Source organism: Diadema setosum, chromosome 20 (genome assembly GCF_964275005.1).
Source record: "Diadema setosum chromosome 20, eeDiaSeto1, whole genome shotgun sequence".
Taxonomy (NCBI): Eukaryota; Metazoa; Echinodermata; class Echinoidea; order Diadematoida; family Diadematidae; genus Diadema; species Diadema setosum.
The window spans coordinates 30,968,349-30,993,409 of NC_092704.1; the positions used below are offsets into that span (position 1 = coordinate 30,968,349).

The 25,061-nt window shown below is 40.4% G+C and overlaps 1 protein-coding gene across 1 annotated transcript in view; it reads left to right on the forward strand.

Moving 5' to 3' along the window:
• Positions 1–461: 461 nt before the first annotated feature.
• Positions 462–25,061, forward strand: part of LOC140243734 (serine/threonine-protein kinase 17B-like) — a 51,627-nt gene continuing 27,027 nt past the window's right edge. Inside the window, exons 1-2 of the mRNA XM_072323399.1 lie at positions 462–670; positions 14,880–15,024. Of these exons, the coding sequence (XP_072179500.1) occupies positions 540–670; positions 14,880–15,024 (276 nt within the window). The 5' untranslated portion in view covers positions 462–539. The remainder of the gene's footprint in view (positions 671–14,879; positions 15,025–25,061) is intronic.

The window sequence follows — 25,061 nt, forward strand, 5'->3', positions numbered from 1 at the left end:
TAAGACTTCTTCTGCACTGGAGTATGAATGCAATACTGTCCTCAAGAGATACTGTGTCGTAGGTTGATACAAAAGTCCATTGTTGACAGACTTTCCGAATATCTCTTGCCTTGTGTCTAAAGAGTATCCTCTTTTAGCTCCCCCCCCCCCTTATGCAGCAGTTCTTCATTATTTGACACTTTGTATAGAAAAAAAAGCAAACAAATTTATAAGATAGTTTGATTCTTTTGTTTTTATGAATAAGATAGGACTCCCCTTCGAATATTTCTCTGTGAGATTCATATCTGTGATTTAGAATTGAATCACAACAACTAGTCTGTCTGTGTTTGAGTCGTTGCATCTGTCTCCATGCTCTTACAAGTATTTTAATGTTCCTGCTTTGATGAAAGTAAATTGAAATCTACAGTCTTACTGAACTGACAACTTTTATCTCATTTTTCCGATTCTGCCTCGCCAGGGGTCGCTTTGCGGTCGTGCGGAAATGCAAGCACAAGGAGACGAGCCGCCACTTCGCCGCCAAGTTTGTCCGGAAGCGCAAGATGGGACGCGACTGCCGCGAGGACATCTTGAAAGAGATCCGCATTCTGGAGAGCTCCACACTAAACCCGCGCCTCATCGGGCTGCACGAAGTCTACGAAACGTCCACGGAAGTCATCTTGGTCCTAGAATAGTAAGTTTTTCCCTTCTCTGGATTCCTTTCCCGCGGAGATGCTCTACTTTCGCAGTGCAATGTGATTCCATCTCAAAGTTTCCAATATCTCCTAAACACCTGCTAGTAATCATTTTCTTTAGTTGTACAACCAGTACAGTCAATGCAATCCGTTTGAATTTGTCACAAAAGCCCCCCCCCCCCCAAAGAAAAAAAAAAAACAGAGAGAAAAAAATGGAACTGCCTTCTGTTTGCTGTATTTATTTGATAATTGACTGGCTACAATTTCACTACCAAGCACATCCGTTGATCCCACTGCTCGACTTTCGATCCAAATGTGGTTCGTATTACTACATTACGCAGTAAAAGTTCCCATATTTTCTTGCACCAGAAGTGCCAAACTGGGACACATCTGTATATTTCCCCCTTACCTTTTTCCTTTATTTTCACCCCATGAGGGTGGGGAGTCAATTTACCGTATGCCATAGTATTCAAATTCGAGGCAACTGAGCAACCTTGATTTCTTAGCCCTCTTTCTTGATACCCAGCAAGTTCAGGGTTCATTCTGACAAGAGCTCCTGGCATTCTTTCACAGTGAGCCTCCATCTTAGGCCGATGCTGGGGCTCACGTTTCAGAAAATCTTCCCGTATAGCCAGATTTTTGTCTCGCCCGCCCGCAAACTTGACATCCGACCTCATTTCCTTCTACTGTGAGAATGTCTTGGAGGTGGTAAACGTTGTTTTGTTGTGAGGCCAGCACAAATTGGTGGTAGAACACAGTGCTTCAAACCAATACATTCCATAGTCTATTCTCTGATATCATAACTTGTATGATGTCATAATTATGATATCTTATTTCTTCATCTCATATTAAAAACAAAGAATAAATATGAAGACCAAAATTCTAACAAATTGTTACCTGAAATGAATGATTAATGTTCTGTGAAATCTAAAACACTGCCATATTTGTTATATATGGAAACCTTTTTTTTTTTCCGTAGTGTCCATGTGATGTAATTTTACATGATGCGCTGGAATTACAAGCGTGGTATTAACTTCTTCTTTTTTTTAAGTTGGCTATATTTGGTCAACTGACAGTGATTTTTTGTTGGTGTTTTTTGTTGTCCATTCAGACAATTTTCTCTTTTATATCACTACATGTATTTACCACTATTTGCATAGAAAAAGCAAGTACATTAATTTCTGCAAGCACATTAAAAAGACATTCACCATTTTTCTTTATCGCTGCCTGCACAAATAAACATTGACCTGTGGATGAACTAGCACAATCCACTATATTATGATACCCATACTTGTGTAGAATGAATTACTGATTTTTGTTACAGTATCAGGGTAATAATAGTGAAAAAAAAACCCAAACAACCAGACATTTGCCCCTTCTGTGGCAACTGAATATTGTTTCAGTGATGTTTTTGTAAGATATTAGCCTTTGTTAGGCATTTACGGATGTGCTAGCATTTATTTTTGGTTGCAGTTTTCAGATGTCTGCATTTGCCCTTCCTGACTTTTGTTTGAATACCCCTGGTGTGGGACTTTCACATGATGACATTTTTCATGTATATTCAGGCCTATATGTTGACGATTTCAATGCTGAGGGCTTACTTTCTCTGCTCAGACTCAGCACTCATTCGTGAATGCAGTTGTGATATTGTATCGCTGAGGATTTGTGCGAGATTACGCCTGCAAAGAATCACTAGAACTGTCGCAGAAAGAAGGAAATACATACGTCCCTTTGCTCACGCCGGGGAGTCTTAACATACTTCCGAGACTGCGGATTTCCTCATTCTGTATCGTGGATGGCCTCTGCGCTTGTTTAGACAAACAGATTGTGTGAGGATGACAGAAAACCGTAATGTTGAATATTGGCAATGAATATAAAGTAATGGCTACTTTCCTTCCACTTTGTCTTGAAAGAGGAAGTTATTCCTCCATGTTTACTTCTTGGAAGGGTTCAGTTGAAACTCTGAACTTCAGTGAACCCTTTCATACAGGCTGCGGAATTTGTTTCTAGGGAATGTTTGGATGGTTGAAGTTTTATGTCTGGAATACTAATTCATAGATCCGCATCACCCTCGAGGCTGTGGAGTCCAGAAGGGAAAATCATGTTTTGCTTGATAACAGAAGTTTCCTCAAAAATCTAGTTCCAAATACAAACACACACACACATATACACATACTTCATGTGCGTACATGTATGCTGCATATGAATTGTATTCTGCATGCAGTCAAGGATTACTGTTTCTGCAATTGATGTTATTGGAGTATTTCATGGTAGCTTTTTGCATGCATGATACAATCCTGTACATTTCATGGTAGAACTCTGCTGTTGTTACCGCAAACCTTTTTCCCTCATTTACTTCACCATGTAAACCGTCAAGCAACATACAGAACTCTGCTGTCTCTATCAAAATCAGTTGCCAGTCATGTGACGTCTTTCCGTATGGCATGCTTTGTTTGTGAAGGATAATTTTAAAGCAATTGCCAGTCATGTGACGTCTTTCTGTATGGCATGCTTTGTTTGTTAAGGATAATTTTAAAGCACAAACACCGAGTATAATGGAAAACTGCAAACATAAAGTTCTACTCTGCATGAATGACAGGGCAATTACATTTTGACAGTCACAATAGAACTGATCAGAAAAAGTGAGGTAAAGTCACAATATGCTGCCTTGGACCATGAAGCAAATGCTTAGAGTACCAACACAGATGTAGAGTTTACCTAGGAATAATTAGTAGACCTTTAGGCCTTATGTGTACATCTGTATACACACAGTATAGGGAGAGGAAAGACAAATTTTCATTAAAAAGAAAGGAGAGAAACATTTGAAGGATGGCCCTTAACTATTCCAGAGCCTCCAAGAATTAACACATGATGAAGGGCCATGTAAGAACACAGTAGGACTAAATGAGTTCAACATGAATTTTCCGTCTGAGTTGCTATTTTGACTAGTTGCGTGCCAACCTTATGTTAGAAGGCTGGGAAAGGGACGTTTGTGAAGGCAGAGTGCCCCGTCTTCTTCCGACAGACTTGTAGAGAAACAAGAGTTGGTTGAGAGCAGGTGTTACGTATGGCGGAACTTTGGCCGAGTCAAATATCAGGAAATAGGGAGAGTTTAATGAGCCACCAAGTACGTCCTGCTGTGAAAGGAAGAGGTCGTGGAAAATAAAAAACAAAACAAAAGGGGAATAAAAAGAAACAATCGCTACAAGCACGATTTAGGCTAGCTGTTTCATTCCGTGTGACTGTAGCGTAAAATTGTCTTGTCTTCCTCAAGACTATGAGAAAAGTGTTTTCATTCAGCTGTGAGATGGCAATGAGCAGGGGAAAGACCTTTGTTGTGTATTGGACTTGCGACCTTCTGCCTGCAAATTGCCAATTAATAAATAGAGAATGAAGTGTCATCTCATTAATATTTGAAAGGTGTACTATTGGGATCTTCTGCCTTAGTTGCCTTTGCTGTAGAATTTCTGTCTCATAAAATAAGTACTGGAGTATCTTCAAGTTAAGCTTAGATTTTGATCTCAACATGACCTATTTTGTACCAGGAACTTAATAGCCAGTGTGTAAATGGATATTAATGGGGTTTTCTGTGCCATTCTGCATTCAAAGCACACAAAGGGTTAATCTAGAGTAATGACCAATACTGTACGAGCTGAAATTTTCGCGCACAGATTTTTCCGCGAATTGCTACTTGGAGGACATTTTCGCGTGTTGTTAATTTCGCGGTTGCGAGGGTCTTACTGAACTTAGTTATTCACGCGTTGTTATTTTCGTGTGTTGTTATTTTTGCGGTTCAAAGGCGATTCGCGAAATTCGCGAAAATAAAACCACCGCAAAAATTTCAGCTCGTACAGTATCAGCTTGTGAGAACATGTGGAACATGGAAATCCTACAGTCTTTATTCTTTGTCTTTATACCTGAATAGAAATTTGACTGATCCATATTTTCTTAACTTTTGCTAACCTGATTTTTTTTTTTTTTTTTTTTTTTGTTAACCTGAATTTGGTCTAGAAGTTCTTTCACATGTCACATGCATGGAACAAAGAACTAAATTGCTTTGTGATTCTCAATGTCTTGTCTGTGGTTGAATCATCAGTTGCGTTGGGATCTCTGTTGTTGGTCTGAGGTATTTGTATTATTTTCTTTTATGAAATATTCCTATCAATATTCAGAGGTTGAAAAGGCACTAGTGGATAGATGGGTAATGATGGGGGGGGGGGGAGGTTCAGGATGTCTCTGTTTTGTTGTTTTTTGCAGTGTTTTGATAAAGGAAAGCCCAATTTGTCAGTAGAGGAAGCGAGTCCTTGCGGATCGCTTCTCGCGTGGACGCGATTCCGATGGCAAAACCAGGAAGAGCCCACTCTGTGAAGTGACGTGTCCATTGGGGCAAGCCGGCTGAGACCAGCCGTTGTCCCAGTTTGGAATCGCGTGGTCTGGTGTGTCCATTTCAGGCGGATCGAAGCGTAGGAGTGTTTGGGGGGGGGGGGTGCAGAGGAGGGCGGTGCTGAGTCATATACCTGGATTCCTGGTATTGTCACCACTTTTATGTCTGTATCCTTTGTTTCCAGGCAGATGGTGAAGATTAGGCCTGACAGTGCCATACTCTTCTATGTGGTGGGAGCTTGTGGTACAGGTTGATTTCAGGCCTCTGTCACCTTTTCTGTGGTAGGAAAAAAAATGACAAGGGGATTATGCATGCCACCAAGAGACACTATAAATTATTTTATGATGATTATGGCAACAGAGTACAGGGTCAGGATTTTTGAGCAAAAGAGGGCATCTGGCCCTATGACAGTCGCATCAATTCTTCTAAATCACACGACGCGACAACTCACAAGCACTTCCGTTGATCCTCTGTTCCAAGAGCCCTGTAGGTAGTTCTATTAGACAGTCATACAAATTTGCCCTTGTTGCGACATCAGCACACCTATGCATACTTTAAATCTGAGAGATCCTGTAGATATAAAGATATGCATTTCAAAATTAATGATGTAGATATGTTTGCACTTTTAGAAATGCATTCTTACTCTTTGGGACTAGCTGTTCCAAGATGGGATAAAATGAAACTTCTTTAAAAATACCACAACTCAGATATTCATTCTCTTTCCCAGTTTGAATAAAGGGAAAACACTGATATTGTGTGTTCTTTTTTTATCTGTACATGATGTGGCCTTTATTTACTGAATAAATTTCTGTAAATCACTGTGTCACGTGTCAAGTGATAGGAGGATGGGTTATGGTAGTGCTTTCAGTTGAGAGATGAATTGTGCACAAATTCTTAGGAGATTTTGGTAGTTTTTTTCTTGTAATTGCAAAATTGCAAAAATCAATTATTGATGATTAAAAGACAACAACATGAAACAAGATGTTTATCATCTGCTTTGTTTTTGTTTGTTTTTGTCCATGTCTGTGGAGGGGGAAAAATGTGACTACCTTATGTCTGGAAGAAAAAACAAAAATGAACCAAGGAAGCAAACTTTGATGCATTGTGCACCAACACGTGCCTGGTGCATTGAAAAATTGTGCCGAGGTTTTGGCACGGGGAAAGACGATAACTGAAACTACCATTATGACAACAGCATGCTGGTGGTATACGTACAGCAACGAGAAGAAAAAGGAGATCACTTTATCACCACTCTGGAGAAGAACGTGCTCGAGCTGATGTCTGTGAATGAACTGGTCTCTGTAAACTGGGTATCACCCGATGTAACACGTGCCCAGTTTGAGAAGAATCTATGCTGATTTTGTCTCTGTTTTTGTGTTTTTGTGAGTGCTTATCTTTAAAGAGAGTAAGTGATACTTCAGCAGCTCAGATGATCACCATTTAATTCAGGGTGCGTTACTGCCCGCAACTGCTGGCTTACCTCATTGCACATGAAATTGATGCTAGCCTAACTTCAAGGCTGTCGGCTGTGATTCTGTAATTACGTAGAGCTCACTTCACGCTTCTCTCTATATTTCCATTTATACATTTGACTTCAAAGCCATGGGAAGAGGCTGGGCATTTCTTCTCCCATACCCATTGTAACACCCCTCGAGAGGTGATTATTGAATGGTTAAAGTTTCCACCCAAACTCCAAACAAGTATTTAGTGAATTGGCACAGAATTCATGCTGACCCCCCAAAAACAGGCTGAAAACTTAGACCATGTACCAGTGAAAGGAGATATTTATCACCGAGCAATTAATGTCGTGGCATCGTTGTAGCCATCGCTTGGTACCCACACATCAGGTGGATCTCAAGTATACTATCTGATTTCATCGAGCTCCTCATCAGGTCTGGTGTGTGCAGGTCGTGGAATCTTGTATGATAAGAGTTGATTCAGACAAACAAACGAAGCTCAATTTACAGAGAATTAACAGATTATATTCATTTTTTGTACCTGATTTGTAATACCCCCCCCCCCCAAATAAAATAAAAAATCCATTAATGTATACATTTGGTAAAAATAAATAACACTAATTTCATGAAGTCATACCCTTTTGCAGTAAGTCTAGTCAGGAAGTGCTACTTCTCAGTCCATGTAGACTGGTGTTCCAGTTGGAAATTACCCCTCCCCCTCTTAAAAAGACGCAACAACTACATTAGCCTCTATGATATCTTTTACATTCTTGTTCCCAGAAGGAGGCACAGTCATTGGCTGCAGTACAAAAGCACAGTAGAAAAAGTGATCTGTACTGAAGGCAGAGGAAATGCAGTTCAGAATGGCAATACAACTGACTTGATGAAATAAATGCAAGACCCACATATTCCGTTTAAATGTGATGAAATATCAGTTGGTATCAAATGATGTCCAACTCAAAGCAATCAGTGCAGCCATTGATAATGCAGAAATTCTTATAGACAGAAACCTGTCCATCATCGTCTGCAAATGTCACCACATGATTTGGATAATGTAATGAAAAATTGGGTCATGGCATAAATCAAAGGACTGTTCTCATTATGTATTATAATAGTGCGATAGAGAGGGGTTTTTTTCTGCTTTGCTCTCAGTGGAATACACATTGATGAATCTTCTTATTTCTTTTATAAATAAGAAAAGTAGACATTGAAGGAAATTATGGCCATTTGAATCATGGGCATATATGGAAATGAACAATCTTACGTGACTTCCTGTGGATGCCTCAGAATATCTTCCTTGGTCATGTGACCATGTCTTCATCGACATCTTATGTCGTTTATCATGACTTGTTCACCTCAGACTGAGAGAGTGTGATTTTTATTTTAAGTTTGTGCCTCGGAATTGATGCCCTCTTCCTTGATGAGTGCATGAGAGGGAAGGATATTATATCCTTGAATCTATCTTGAGAAGGGGCTTGCAGGATTTTTATTTCTGTGATAGATAGAAATAGGGAGACAGACAGACAAACAGACAGACATAAAGGTGAAATTGCAGACATTTTATCATCAGAACAAGTCAGGGCTGCGGAACTGGGGAGGGGGGCTGTAGCCACCCACCTTTTCAGCTCTTTAACAAACAAAAAAAGAATTGGAAATAAAGAATGGAAAAGAAATCACAAAAAGCATGAGTTTCCACAGGTTCTGTCCTTAGATTCTTCCATTGACTGCCACACACACACATACACACACACACACACACACATTGACAGTATTTCGTTCAAAATCTTTGCTGATCTCTCTTTCCTTGTGTTTATGCTGCAGGACTCAGAAGTATCTTTCTTGTCAATACGTTTGAAAAAAAAAAATGTGTTCTGTTGGCTATAAGGCACAGCAATGGCTTTATAAGAGATGACACACACACACACACACACACACCAAGAAACAAACAGACAAAACAAACATTGAAGTGTAGCATGACTTTGTTGTTAGCTGCATGCCTCATCAACAAGTAGGACCTAGATCTCAAAGGTGTGCTGTAGTTGGCTGACAAATGTTCAGATTGTACTGATAGTCTCCATTAAATCTGTATGATGTCATAATGCAAGATTGTCACATGCAGAAGCAATGATTATTTTGAGAAAAGTGGACTCAAAGTGGTTGGAATAAAATTCAACCCCCAAGGAAAAAGTTGTCATGGTGACCTCAAAAACAAAAACAAAAACTAACAAAAAGGCCCAAAGGTCAAATGAAATTGAGGTGAAATCTTACAAATGCTAAAAGTGTTAAGAATGCTTTTAAATGTCATTGAATCCTCCAGAAGGGCAGGGTGTGAGAAGTCTTTTGAATCTGTCATGGTCACATGTAAAGAGTGCACTTCTTGTGTGCACTTCTTGTGTGCAGTGCTCTTCTAGTTGTACTTTGCTCCCACACACAAACAGAAGACTGATTCTTGTACATTATAAAACATGGAGACAGATTTTCTTTGTCTGGGGCATTGAGTAAGAACAAATATATTGATACATACATTTGGCAGAAATCTGGAAAAATTGTTTTTGAAAAAAAAAAATCTAATGTATAGCAACATAGTAATTGACACATGCATGTAACAGGCATAAGGTACATCACTATGTTTAGCTCTTTAAATGTTCCCCCTGGATTTTGAGAGAACTCGTCAACATTCAAATCAATTCCTTTTTTTTTTTTCAGTTTCCATCCGTTTGCTCAATTATCAATCAGTCAGATGCTTAAATGTTTCAAGTGAAAGTGAGTTCAAGACCTGTGTGCTTTTTACCTTAACCTTTTACAGGCCTTTCAGCAACAAAGCTGTCATACATCGCCCTTTTCTGTGATGAAACAAAGCAGTGTATGTGACCAAACTGTATACAATAGCAGATATTCATGCTGTACTACATAACACTTCATCCTCTGTGTAGAATTCATTTAAATATGTCATTGCAAGAAACTAGACAGTGTTGTTCTTTATCCTTAAATAGATTGCTGTGAAATGATTATTCAAAGCTTACGAGTTGAATGACTGACGTTCATACATATCAATGACTCATCTTCATGTGGCAAAATACCAATCATATGAAGTAAAAACAGTTATAGACGGACCCCGTGTCTTAACCTCTTAAGCATTGGCATCCCACTTGACACCTATCCCCATTGTCTGCGGACACGTGCAAGAGAAGTACAGGTATGAGTGGGTTAAGTGTCAAAAGTTACAAAGAACAATAACAACGACAATAATCAAAGTGAAGAGAAAAAAAAAATCCTTGTGGGCTGCCTCGGAAACAGATGCCACTGGCTTTGTGGTCTCTATGCTGTCAGCTGATTGCATCGACCTTCACCAGCCATTACGCACCATCACCACGGCGACTGACCTGGGATTGGAACCAGAAATGACGTCACTGCCCCCCTTTCCAACCTGAAAGGAGATGAAGTTTTATGAAATGAATTGATGACAGCATGGGAAGGAAGTATTTAATTCCAGGAGTAGAGGTCTTGTGTGTTGTTGTTGTTCTTTTTTTTTTCCATATCATCTGAGGCATTTGAAGAAGAGTTTGATCCGACCTGATCCCATTCCATGCTTTTAAAATCAATTTTGATTTAATTTTGCCATACCTTTATTCCACATGTGTGGCTGCTCTATACATATGTGTGGATGATGCCATGTGTACAAGCGTGTAGGATCTGTTACTCATTGCAAACTGTATCAGACCTTTTAGACACTGGATCATGTGCACTGCGTAGGAGTAATAAAATGAGCCATTGTGAGCAATGCTAGGTAGGACTTCCTATGTGGTCACAGTCCAATGTGTATGTTAGCTTCTACTTTAATCACGAGATGGTGAGGTGGCTCAGTGGGTAGCACATCTGCCTCATAATCCAAATAACTCGGGTTCAGTTCACGGTGAGTCTAACTGAGCAATGTTGTGTGTAATCATACTGTCCCATTTGAAAGGTAAGAGGCAAAAACACACCATCCCTTGGAAAGGACGTGAAATGAAGGACCGGGACTGTGTGTGAGTTAGCCAAGACTCACGCAGGTGAAAGATGTCACTTCATTTATTCATTGCAAAGAGCAGGGCGATAACCTGCTGCAATGAAATACCCACCTACCCAGTCTAGAAAATTGATTGAATGATGCCAGCCCCTCATGGTTGACCAACAACAGTTGGCAAAGATAGTATCAACCAGGCACATTGTGCCATAAGAAGAAGAAGAAGAAGCTGAAGACAATTCAAGTAAAAAATGGACTTTGTTTGTTTCAGTTTCCATCATGAGAAGATGGCTTGATAACCCATATTCAGCTGCACTACAGGTAGCTGGTCTTCCATGGTGTTCAGTTTGATTTGAGGTGGGACCACTTCACCGGTTTAAACAAGGAGGTACTAGGCGAGCTCGCCTAGTACCTCCTTGGTTTAAACACCCTGCTCCTTTTGATGAATGAATGAAGCGGGATCTTTTATGTGCATGAGTTGTGACTCGCTCACACACAGGACCTCCATTTAATGTCCTATTCAAGGGACAGAGTGATTTGCTTCTTATTATTGTGCACAACATTGCTCAGATAGACTAGGTCCTTTGGATAGATTTAGAGGCAGACACGCTACAGACAGAGCCAAATCACCGCCCTGCAATAGTTAGCAAAGATAGTATAAATTTGATGGTTTGAGGCATAGATGTAGGCACACATATTATTGCATGGTGGCTAAGGAGTAGAAGATCACATGTATGATTGAAAACTGTGGCCATATCAAGTGAAATGACCCCCTTTTATATAACCTTGAAGGGGGGGGGGGTAGACTATCGGGAGAAATCAGTATTTTGCCTGATATTAATCTCATCAATGTAAATATATAAAAACGTAGGAGTAATTGACACCTGCCCTGGTGGCATAAAACAATCTTCAGGATTTTTACCTTGAGAGACTGAGGTCAAGGTTCATGTTAGCCTCCAGCCATGCATTATCGGCCCAAAGGAGGTAATATGCTTGTTGTCGTTTAAAGATGCTTTGGACTTCAAAAATCAAAATCTGAGATAGAATTTCTGCCATGGTTACAGTAAATAAGACATTGGCTAATGAGTGTTGTTTTGCAATTGAAGTTAAGTTTGTAGGTACACTGTAGGGTCATTGTTCAGATTTAATGTTGGCATATGATGTTGTACAGGGAACAGATTTTGAAAGTCCATCATTTTTATCTTTTTCACAAAGTTGCCTTAGAAATTAGAAATGAACTTAAAATACAATTGTAGAAGAAGGAAAAAATAGATTGAAGAATTTTGCTCATACAACACCAAATCAATATACAGATCAGGATTATTTCAGGCATGGTTCATCTATCTCTAGGGATTTTTTGAAATGATCTAGTCTCAAAAAACCAGTAGCCAGAGCTCCAGTCGTCATGCATGGTTTTGCAAGCTACCGCAGCAGATTGTTTCGTTTTTCTCTGCCCAGCTGCCCACATTCTCACATTCCACTGAAGTTCAGAGCTGCCGTGAACTGCGTTCTATATTTGACACCGTGTTGTTGACTCTAAAGCATCCACGTGAGCTTGACAACAGCAACAGCAAAGAAAAATTGCACAATTGCTCAGGAATGTGACCACGCAGAGAAGGGAGGCCCGGGTGTGAGTTTGGCGGTGTGGCCAGGGCACCAGCAATTAACGCAGCAAGAGATCTTACCTGGTCATTTGACACGTTTGTTTGGGAAATATCGCCTTCTGGCTCCCCGCCCTCACCTGACATGGGGCATTTCAGAAGTGGTTTGAGGGGATTCAGGAAGAGTTTTGTTGTGGCGATTGCAAAACTAAAATCCTGCAAAAATGTTTTGGGCTTGAACAAGGGAATGAGTTTTGGTACCCACAGCCCTACATGCCACCTCCCAAGAAGCCATGAGGGATGTCTTTGCAACTCCCGTATCAGTGCCATCTCTTTTGATTAGCGTGAGATGGCCATTGTAGTCTGTAATTGTAAAGTTCAGATGTGCAGAACTGGAGGAGTTAGTTGAGTTGAAATAGCTACTAGTTGATGTCATTTCATAAATTTGCAACAAAAGAAAAGAAAAGATGATTACTTTCATATTTCAATCTAGGCGCTTGATCTAGCATTGTCATTTCTATCTTCAGAAACTCCCTTATTAGGCATAAATTGCTATCCTTGTATTTCCAAGCAAAAAATATCATAGATCATACGTAATCTGACCATGTAATCATTCTGTATGATACCGTGTAAGTTCTTTCTTGTTATTTTTTTAATGCGTATTATGTAAAGCACAGTTACAGTGTGCCATCATATCCGTGGCAAGATCGATAACTACAGACACAATAATTGATTTCAGTTTAGTGAAATAGGATGTAAATTTTCGTGAAGACCAATCTTTTTCATCTAACCCCCCCTGAACCTTTCCCTGCCCTGGATATGAATGTAATGAATCATATCTTAGCTATGTGAAACTTTTTTGGTTGTGGAGCACATGAGGCTGATATGATATCACTCGCTTTCGGCATGCCAGAAGCATTGCGTGGTGATGCTTGCAGCTTTAGACCCCCGGAGTCGAATTTCTCTCATGGACATGTAAGGAAAGGTTTTTGTTGCCATGGCAGTTAAAGGTCCAGTTTACCTTTGGGAGCAGTGATTTCAAAAATTTTCAAGATATCATATTTGATGTATATGTGTAGGTCTGTTGTATCATAAAACATCCTACCATATGAAATATTTGCAATAAAACCTAAAATATAAGGAGATATCAGGGTTTTTCTCAATAAACCGTAACTGTATACGGTTTAGTCTGGAAAATTTTTTATTATAACTATTGTTCACATTTTGTGTATTTAACAACACTTAACATCGATTATACGGATTCAAATTTTGACAGTGGTTGTTTCTATCCCTAACTCACATTTTAGAACTATTTTATAGCACTAATGCTTTCATCTGCAAATGGTAAATTATGCCTTTAAGGCTAGTCTGCCGGTTCCAGATGCTTTCCTGCAATATTTCATTTTATCATCTAACTTTTTTCAAAAAGGATTTTTGTGTTGTTTTCAGTGCTCCAGTTTAGTTTTGGTGTTTTTGTTTTCATGTGTGTATAAAGTACCTTTTTCACTCATTTACCTTGATTTCAAGTACTTACTTAGAGTTACAGAGTGTGAGTGTTTTGTCTGTTTGTGTGTGTATTTTTTTTTTTGGGGGGGGGAGGGGACATTTGCAATGAAACAGCATAGAATGTCGTGGGATCCCAAATCTGCAAGCTCTGCTGTTTCACATTCACTCAAGTTCTTGCCCTGCCAGGATGGCAAAGGCCTGACTATATTTAGTAGTGGCAAGGAGCAACGAAAATGCCAGTTAGATTCTTGCGTCAGGCAAGTCACCTAATCCTGCATCTGCAGTGATATGCTCTGCTCTCCTCTCCATGTAATCTCAGTGCAGAAAAAAAAAAAATTGAAAAAATCCCCCCAAAATATGTTAGTCATTCTTGCCGAGAGATATGTTGCAAGACTTTGGCAGTGATATGGCAGACTCCCGTGATGAAAAGGAGGCGGCGCACGCATGGCCGAATGACGGAATGTTCTGCTCTGTTAGTTTTTGTCTCTGTGCAGAGCAAGGGATCATGTGTGTCTCGCTGTTCGATTGTCAAAGGGTCGACCGTTTGAGGAAGTACCATCCCAAATGAAGATCATTCAACAGTTAAATGGAATGCGAGCTTTGTTGATTTTGATGCGTGGCAGGATATGCTGACTTGAGCTCATGCCGTCTCTGGCAGTTCACGTTTGAATGATGCCTGGCGAAGCTGACTTATCATCCAGACACAAAGCACCGAATAAAAGTGAAGGGCAGCTAAAGAATTCAGACCCTTCTTTTCATTACACCATGAAGCTTCAGCACTAGCTCCATGCTTATGACATATTATGTGGCCTGTACATTATAGGAGCCACAATTAAAGAAAGTACATCTGTTGTTTCCAAGAAGATATTGTGATTCATTGAGACAATGATGTAATAAGTACACTTGTAGTTTCATTTCTATTTGTGTCTGAAGTACTGCTGTAATCATGGCTATTATTGTTTTATTGTTGTAACTTCTTTTTAAATTCTGCTGCTCATAGTGGGTGAAGTTGTAGTTAGTAGCATTAGTGCTTATGAATCTGTCAAGCTGGTGAATAAAATGGCTCTTTGCTAGGCTGTAAGAAAAGAAATATCTATGAATATTAATACATGACAGGAATGGTCTATTCTGTTAATGCTCTTTGCAAGAAGTCAAATATGCTGTCCAAATATAGCAAAACACTATAACCATTGTAACAATCTTAATATTCTACTTGTACATACATCAGAATTACATGTTTCCCTGTGTTAATTCCAGTGCCAGCGGAGGAGAGCTCCATCAGTATTGCGTGGCCGACAAGGAAGATGGATTCTGTGAGCGTGATGTCGTCAGACTGCTCCACCAGATCATAGAGGGCGTACACTACCTTCACAAGCAGAACATCGCCCATTTAGACCTCAAGGTAAGAGGACACACCCCTTTCCTCCCCCCTTCCTCCTCCTCCTCCTCCTCCTCCTCCCCCCCCCCCCCCTTGCAGAAGCATACCATTACCAATACCAGCAAAAATGAAATTCACGAATGATAGCCTCAAAATCTTTGTAGTTGTACTTTAAATCTTCTGTAACCAATTTTAAGAAGATGATACCAAGCGATGTCAATCTAATGTTCATGTGTAACATCGGTGTATCAAAAAAGTTGCTCATTTAAAACTGAATTGGGTTGGTTTGCTCACCCGACAGGCAACAGACATTTGCGTGGGTTCAAATTCCTCACTGGGGGGCCCCTGTGTGTCCCCGAGCGTGGCGTTCATCCACATTTTCGCATGTCTGGGGGATTCACTGCGGGGCTAAAATTGGCAATGATTGAAGACTCTTTGTGTAAAACAAACACTGTACTATAACTACCCATCACACAATAGCCCTAGGGTAGACTTGAAGTGCGCAACACATCTATAAAAAATATTCATGTGTTTTTTAAGCTCACCAAAGAACTGGACCCCTTCCAATGTAGAGAACGCTCTTGCTTCAAGACTTGATATTGATATTTAGCTTTGCGCAAGTCTTATGCGATGACCCCCCCCCCCCCCCCCCCCACCTCATTGCACAATGCTATTCAGTAGGGAGCTGCTATCACATGATGAAGACTGCAAGGATGCTGGGAAATTGGTAATCAGCTTCAAGCGGCCAGGGACGCAGTCAAGGGGCCATGTGCCTCATTGATTCGGCCCCCTCCCCCTCCCCACCCCTCTGTAGTTGGTCACCTGGTCTCTACTCCTGCCTCCCAGAGCCTGAAAAAAAAAAAAAAAATGGTGGGGGGGGGGGGGGAACCTCTGTGCACTCTTTTATAAAGTAACCCCGTTGCTGCCAAAGGCAATAATTATCATGAATGTTGCCAAGGCATATTTGAGGCAGTGGCTCAAAGGGGGGTTCAACTATTGAACCAACAAGACACACGATTCACAAGATGATAGTAATGTGATCCATGAGACAAAAGTTAATATGCAGTAGATATAAACTCAAGTATCCCTGGAAGCTCTTGCTGAGTAACCAAAGGCAATTACCACCAAAGAATGAGCTAATGAATAAAACTTCACTTCAAGAGTTAGTACAGAAAAGAAGACAAGCACTATAAAACTTCATCAATTTGTATGATAGCATGGTAGAGATCCAGCTTTTAGCTTCTCACAATGTAAAAAAGTTTGATACAACCTTCCCCTAGGCCCGAATACACTCACATTAGAATAGTAGCTTTGCAATCCACTTAAAATTTTAGCCAGTAGATTGGGTCAACTTCTATTAATTACTTTCCTCTGATTAGTAGGTACTTTTTTTTCTTAGAGGTGATGAGTTACAATAGGCAAATGTGCAATAGAAGAATAAAAGCACTTGTGAAATGTTTCCTCGTCATTTTAACCTGATTCCCTGACATCATAATAGGGCTTCAGTGTGTTTTTTTTCACCATGCTTACTTTAGCTACTTTGTCTTCAATGTTTTTGTGTGCAGTTAGGGCTTCACAAACCTCTGATAGAAGTCGTCCTTCAAACTCATGGCGCCTGTCCAAAATTTGCTTTCTTTCAGATGAGCCAAGTTTAAGAGGCATTTGACAAATTATTGAAAAATGTTCAAATCACTTCATTGATTGTTTCTACAAATGTGATAATGGCAGTGTACTGCAAATAGTACCGAGAATTTTTAGGCAAGCTCTCAAGTAGAAGTGGCCCCATGTAAATTTTGTGTCCAAAATCATTTTGTTTCACACAAAGAATTCTGATTATAATGGAGAATTAGAACATTAATGCAGCATTTGTAATGCTGGGATCTTTTTAGCCTGTCATTGAGAAACTGCTTCGACCAATTAGTGCGGTTGACAACCCCCGTTAATTGGTTACGTACGAAGAAGGCTTAATAACTTCGGCAGCGACAGCGATTGACGTAATGATAAACTTGTAGCCAAGCCAAGGGGATGAGTTGCAGCGACAGGATGCTGCGTGACACGAGCGTGCTGCCTTATCATTGCGGGGAATCAGCGTAACGCCTACTTTTTACAAGCTTGTCTCGGAGATTGGACTTGAGCCCAGCGAAAATCCCAGAGTTCCTCTAAATTTAGGGAGCTGTGCGTGACACGGCTGTCTTTCATTGTCTGATTTCGGGAACAGGACAAGTTTAAATGCCATTTTTACTGATTCTTTTTCTTTCTCTCTCGAGGTATTAACATGTTTTGTAGAGGGTGTGTCACCAAGTTTGTATCTGTCCAACTAAATTTCAACATTTTTATGAGGACAGTGTTCTATTCTTTTAAGATTACCTTTAGAAACTTTGGGTGGTATTACTATCAAACTTGAAAATACCATACTCAGAATAGAGTTGCCATGGGAAACAGGATATGGGATATTACCTCATGGGAGCCGCTGCCAGTGCATCACAAATGGAAAGTGTTTTGTAATTAAAGCCGTTAGAAGTCGTGGACAAGAATAAAGGAGTATTAAAGTTGTGAAGAAACATCCGAGATATCTGAATGTGGGTGTAGGGGGGGGGGGGCTGGAATAGAGAGAAATGCCACAGCATGTGCAGATTGTACATAGCAGTGTACTGTAGACAAAGTCTTGACCCATATCTTTCGAAAGAGCAAATGGGGGACTTTAGCCTCGCCTGAGACATTATTTGTGTCAACTTTGCAGAGTGTGATTATGTGCTGGATATATTTAGAATCCTCCAGCCCTAAAATGGAAGAGGAAAAAAGAGGGGGAAGGAGGCGGCTATTCTTTTGAAGAGCAAACAAGTCATATCCAATTTTCACCAGGGATTCCTGTAATGGCCTAGACTTGCCACACTCCATTTTGAAGCCCACTTATCATAACCAATTCCCAGTCGAGGGGCAGAAACCCTCTTTAGGCAAGTAAGCGCTGACAGTTTTTCAACAAAGTAACTTCGGAACCACTGGCATATCAAGTTGTTTTTATGTTACAACCTTCAAGTTTGTGACACTTGGACCGTTGCCCTTCAAAGCCCAAACATGGTTTAACCCATTCCATACTGAATTCTGAAATGCCCATAGACTTAATACGCAGACCACCAGGTTCCTGCATGGAATGGCTTGAGAGTGGCACCAGAAATAAAGGGGGGGGGGGGGGGAGAGAGAGAGATGGGGGGGGGGGGAAAGAGAGATGAGGTTATTACAAGCCTGCAGTTTTTATTTATACTTGCATTAAACTGTGTACTAGTGAAGTATAAAGAACAAAATCATTGTGGGATCAACAGTTATAAAATCAAATCACTTTGAAATGGTGGATTGTATTAGTCCCACATACCCGTAACCATGTTGTCACTCTTCAGAGTGCAAGACAATCCACATGCTGTCATAATTTTATCATGATGCCTGCTCATTGCCACCTTCAAGAAATTAAATATGTGAATCGTAGCTAAAGTTTCACAGTAATGCCATCAAATCCCAAATGTAGTCTTCAGATGGAATCTGGAGGAGATCGGGAATGGCTTATAGCGGGGCTTCTACCCTTAAAGAGGATAGAAATGCTCTAATTGTATAAAAAGAGTGGAAAGAAATTTAGCACACAATGTCAAGCCAAATATTCAAATGGAATTGAAATTGATCCTAGGTTTGGCATGAGCTATTTTAAGATACCAAATGGCGTCAATAGATGATCATTTCTAATTCAGAGTGTGCAAGGGAGACTGTCACTAGCGCCTCTTTTGACAAAGTGATAGCGGCTTGTTTTTGCATTCCTGATGCTTTCCAAGTCAGTGACTTTGGCGTTGAGGTGACGATAAATGAAATGTGATGATGGTTGGATGAATGCGTCAAGGTTCCTTTGTTTTGAAGAAAGTGCCATGTTGATGATTTCTATCTGTCCTATCGTTGATGTTGTTTTCCTGTCGCCCCAGAAATATTTGTCTGGTATGCAGGAGATCAGATCTTCGCAAATTCTTCTGCCTTTAATATTCATCTTTAGCCAAGCAGAGAGGTAGAGCACCGCAGCGTTTTATACTGGGGCCCCGACAACACTGTCACTGGCATTTTGGAGTGCAACCTACTCCCTCATGTCGTGTTGGTGCCATGAAATATTCAAGAGATTTCGTCTTTTTTTTTAGTTATTTATTGTTACTGAATATTTTAAAAACCCTGAAGGATGATTTTCCCCTTTCTAAAAGTATGTGATGAACTAACTGTCATATATCTGCTTGTACCAACTATCAACAAAATATTCCTTGACCATTCAGAGTGGATGTTGACTAAACTGGCGTGTCAAATTGCAAGCACTCAATCAATGGGCAAAGGCAGACCCTGAACAAGCTTGCTGGACTTGATGAAAGAAATCTGGCGAGAAGTGACTGATTGTCCAAGTGGTCATCATTGTCATTCTTTATCACGGTCATGAATCCAATGGACTGGTCAGTTTAATCTTTGCAGTGCAAGGACAAGAAGCCAACAATAATTTTGTTTCCATTTGACCAGAAGAGAGAGAGAAAAAAAAAGAAAGAAAGAAAGAGAGGGAGAGAGAGGGAGAGGGAGATTAGTTTAGAAGTGGTCAAGCATATGAGATATATGGAAATTCAGAGAAACAGACATTTCTGGTGTGAATAGATGATAGAAAAAGCTTGAATTGTATTGTCAAATAAGTTGAAAAGAGCAGGAAATCCATTACAAAGCTTCGAAAAAATTTACATTGACAGAGAAAAAATACTCATGCGGAGAATGATGTAAGCTGTATAAATACACATTTGGAACAAGAGAGGAAGGACTTTGTGAATTGAACTTGAAATGCCATTATGAATTCATAAATTTTCCATCATATCTTGTGTGATTAGAGGAAATTGTAAATTATAGTTTGATGAGCAAATATGTAGTTATTGTTGCTATTTTTTCTTCATTTATTGTATTTTAATCTCCATGGTTAACAGAAACGAATAATCATTTTTATAGGTTGTTTTGATGTCCTATCTCTATTCCAAAAATCTTGTGTTGTATGCACACACCTGCTAGTATGATTAGCATCCCATTGTCATGTTCAAAATCATTTGAAGACATGGTTGTGTTTTCGAGTCTGTGCCATCAACTCTGAAATCCTCCTATCCTCCAATCATCTTCTTGAGGAGGAATATGAAACTGGGATGCGGTCTCCATCTCCTTTGATCCATGATGATGAAGCTCGTTGTGCTCCCGGGTGGAGCATCGCTGTATAAAATGTTTTCAAGGGAAGAGTCCCGATCACGGCGACCCTACTGTCTAGTGTTGGATAGTCAGAAAGTTGCTCATTGCAGTAGTGGTAGGTGTAGCCGTGTTGCCACGGTCGCTCAATTGAGAATAGTCATGAGCGTTTTTTTCTTTCCTGCGGTTTGAGTCAGGCTGGTTGAGAAGTGACTTTGTGAGCTGAATTACAGTCACTGTTCCTTTGAACAGAGTACACAAAATCTTGTCATTGTTAGGCAGCATTCGGCACATTCCTGTAGTTTTGTGGTCCATCCATTCACACACAAGAATTATCAGTTATGACATCACTTGTTCCCAACATAAATTTTTGAAAACTTATTTTGGGGGCATGTGAGAATGAGCTTCATGACACTTTCAATAAAGTCCAGTGGTTTTTAGAGTGTTTGCTCTTTTCCCTCCCAAATATCGAAGTGAACTGTTTGTTTGGTGACAATGTAGATCATTTTCTGATCTACTTAGTATGACCATGGATTTCACTTCCATAAGGAAACATCTGGAAATTAAGTCTTGGATGAAAATGTAACAAACAAACAAAGGTCTCAAACTCTACACTCTGTGGGTGACTTTTTCAAGTATTAGCTTTACAATACAGCCTTGACATCATACTGAAGAGATGAAAGATGAGAAATAAAAATCAGTCCAGGTTTTGACACACACAAAAAGAAGGAGTCATAAATTTCAAGGCAATTAAAAAAGAATCATATTGTTATTCTAGTGTGAGATATTTGCCCTGGATACTTGATGAAGAAAGTTATTTCAGGGAAAAGGAACTTTTCAAGGAAGAGGGTGGGAGGACAATCTTTAAGAGGAGAGTATAGACAGACAGGGAGACAGACAGACAGACAGACAGACAGACAGACAGACTGACTGACTGACTGACTGACTGACTGACTGACTGACAGGCAGACAGAGAAGAAAGTAGAGGGAGAGAGAAAAAGATAAGGATGGATAGAAAGGGAGGGGATCGGACTTTTTGGCTGTCACCTTAGAATAAATGCCAGATGCCATTAATAGCACTGGCATGCTTTCACTCAGCAAAGTCTGCAGTAAGGCCTGCTACCATAATATTTGTTGTTGAAAAGACATTTATTTCTTTCCATAACTGTCCTCCTGATCGAGAAGAGTTTCTGTTTCGCAAAATTATATGTGATAGCTCTTACCCCAATGATTATTGACTTTATAATACTTAGTGATAGGCACTGGATGGCATACCTAATATCATGACTATGCAGTTGGCCTGATAACATGAAATGTAAGATATAATCTTAAAGGCATTATTTACCATTTGCAGGTGAAACAAAAATCCAACTTAAGTGCTTCAGAATACTTCCAAAATCAGTAATGATTAATGTTAAGTATTGTTTAATGTACAAAATGTGAACAATAATTATAGTAAAAATGTTTCTAGACTAAACCATCTACAGTTATGGTTTAGTGGGAAAAAATAGTTGTTATCTCCTTACATTTTAGGCTTTATTACGACATTTTTGTATGGTATAGGATGTTTTGTGATACAACTGACCAGCACATTATATGCATCAAATGTGATATCTCAAACATTTTTTAAATCACTGCTCCCGATGGTAAAGAGTACCTTTAAAGGATCTCATAAAGCAAAGTCAGTTTGTGTGAGACTGCAGTTTGATTATTGAGGGAGGCAAGGAGAGGACGGCAAATTGTGTAAAGATGTGGTAGTGTTTTGGTGTCTGTGCCATCAACATTGATATCCTCCTATCCTCCAATCATCTTTTTGAGGAGGAATATGAAACTGGGATGCGGTCTCCATCTCCTTTGATCCATGATGATGAAGCTCGTTATGCTCCCGGGTGGAGCATCGCTGTATAAAATGTTTTCAAGGGAAGAGTCCCGATCACGGTGACCCTACTGTCCAGTGTTGGATAGTCAGAAAGCTGCTCATTGCAGTAGTGGTAGGTGTAGCCGTGTTGCCATGGTCGTTCAATTTAGAATGGTCATGAGCATTTTTCCTTTCCTGTGGTTTGAGTCAGGCTGGTTGAGAAGTGACTTTGTGAGCTGAATTACAGTCACTGTTCCTTTGAACAGAGTACACAAAATCTTGTCATTGTTAGGCAGCGTTCGGCACATTCCTGTAGTTTTGTGCAACCAACAAATTATGTTTTGCCATAGACTTTGTGTCACGTTGATCTGTTTGGCTTGCATGCTGTCTGGTGCGTGATGATGAGCTTCAACAAGGCTTTTCACGATGTGCACACGCTGAGTTTTTATGAGGATACCCTTTACTGTTCTCATTGTCCCGACTGGGAAGCTGTAAACTTTATCCGGGCTTTGAAATGCAATGTGCATGACTTTCATTGCACATGGTGGACCGCATATAAAAACCGCCATTGGTCGGTTGTGCTTTTGATGTGAATGCCTCATGCATTCAGTGAGAAATGCCTTGCTGCGAGTAGAAAAGGAAAGAAAACACCATTATTTTCTTCTGTTCTTCCTGCATGTGGTTGTGCACGTGTTGTTATGTTTTTCCATTTTCCCATTCCCCTCCCCTCCAGCTATTAACTCACTGCCATACACACACTCAAGCAAAACAAGCTCGTACTGAAAAGTTTGAATTGCAATTCAAGGCTCTGTTATTAGATGGATCAATGATCGTGTCTCCTTGGAAGTAGTAATCAATTTGTCACAATTGTATTTTGACCAGATCCTCCTCAAATCTGCCCCACCTTGCCCACCCATCCACACGTCCCAAAATGACATGAAAAGAACAATTGTGTCCTCTCAACAACATGAGAGATTTTGTACCATTGTGCCACATTCTCGGACTAACTCTCCCTGAGCACTTTTTCCTTTGTAAGATATCAAAGTTTGGACAAATACGCAGGGGCATCTCACCCCCCCCCCCTTGTATTTCTACCCCCTCTGGGGATACCTGATCATATTCTAGTCTTACAGTTCAGGGATGTAAATTTCCTTGTGAAACTCATACCTGCTTTGCAGTGTCTTTGCAGACACTCATAATATGGAGCTGCTACGAATTTGTACATTTTACATCATGGCTGGTGAGGCTAGTAAGAGATGCACATTAAATTCTTGAAGTCAGTTAGGTGACAGTGGATGTATCCCCCTTGCTATCCCCTCAGTTTTTATTGGTCTATAATGTAAATATGTTATATCCTTCCTCCACTGCCAGACAATTTCCTCCTGTCAGTCACAGGGCTGAAGTGTGAGAATGTAGATAGAAGTCAGAATGGGAAAGTTAAATGCAAAACAGTTAAACCATGTCTCTTTTTATAATGCTTATTGCTCCCTCAAGTCAATTCTCTTTCTCTTTCCTATTCTTCCACCCATCTCCTCCTTAGCCCATCCACCTCTCATTATCCCCTCTATTCTCTCCTAAGAGTCATCCGTCCCTCATCACTTTTACCTCTCTCCATCTCAGACCCATTCCGCCCCCCTCCCAACACCTCCACTGCTTCCCTAGCCCCCATCCCCATTCTCTCCACCCATTAACCCCACCAATAACCCCTCCCATTTCCCTGTCCATGTTCCTCTGATTCTACGGCTCTACACCCCACAGTCCTCCCCCTACCCCTCCTTCCCCTACCCTCTATCTGTCTTTGCTCACCTCCCTAGCTTTTATTCTTCTTGTGCTCATTTTGATAGATCTTAAGTTTGAGAAACAGAAATGTGATAGCTGTATGTCATGACAGGCTTGAGACCAGCAGACGAAAAGGATTGAAAAGAAAAACCATCTTCATTTAATAGGATAATAGGAGCCATACAGGGTACCCTCAATATGTATGTTTATATGTGTGTGTTTTGTGTGTATGTGTTTTTATGTTTGTGTGATACACACAATTGACCACAAAGGGGATGGGTAGAAGGGAAGTCATGATAGCCATTGATTTATGAAGCAAATTCAGCAGCAAGCATTTTCGTGCATGTAAAGAAGAGACCAAATTCCCAGTGAAAAGCCATGGCTCTGAGGCACTTCCCTTGTCCCCTCGGAAAACCCATCAAGCTCCACTGAGAAGAGCTCCTCTGATTGGGTTGTGTTGCTTCAGGGAAACCTGTAGACATGAGCTCTTCATGCCAAATGATTAATGATGCTGCCTAGGTTGCCATTATGCCGGATTGTGTCATTTAGGTTTTCCTTTTCTTCTTTACAAACTTCGTTAAGTCCAGGGGACTGACAGTCAATTTCAATTTATAAATGTGTCTGGAAACGTGTGAGTTGGTGTGAAGTAGGAAGTGGATTGATAAGGAGCTAAGGAGGAGGGGTTAACGAGATACTAGCCATTGGTCTGGAGTGAAAGTAAGCTGTACAAGTAGGAGAGTGTACAGGAAGGTTTTAAGGGAATGTGATGATAAAATGCCATTGCTGACACACAGAAATGAGAATGGTGAGTGTTAGGCATGGGCTTGCTGGTCCCCATCAGATTTCGATCAGGGAAGATACTTCAGCAATCAAGTCCAGATACCACAGTTTGGGAGCTTTCTCTTCAAGTTGTACACGTGGATCGAGACGTGATTGTCTCATGCAACGTGACGTCCAATGTGGTCCTATGCTGCAAACATTCGATGAGCGCTGCCATTGGTCACTCACTCTGTGTGTCCAGTCGGTGTCCTTCACTGGCTGCAAGTGGACAAACCCCCTTGCCCGGTCTTTTTTATGCACATTGTATTTGTAAGTAGAGTGATCAGGATGAGATTACAAACTCCCAGCAGGGAGGAGGGCGACGTGCCCACATTGTTCCTGTCTCCTCAGATTTTTATCCTCTCTTTGCAGATCTTTA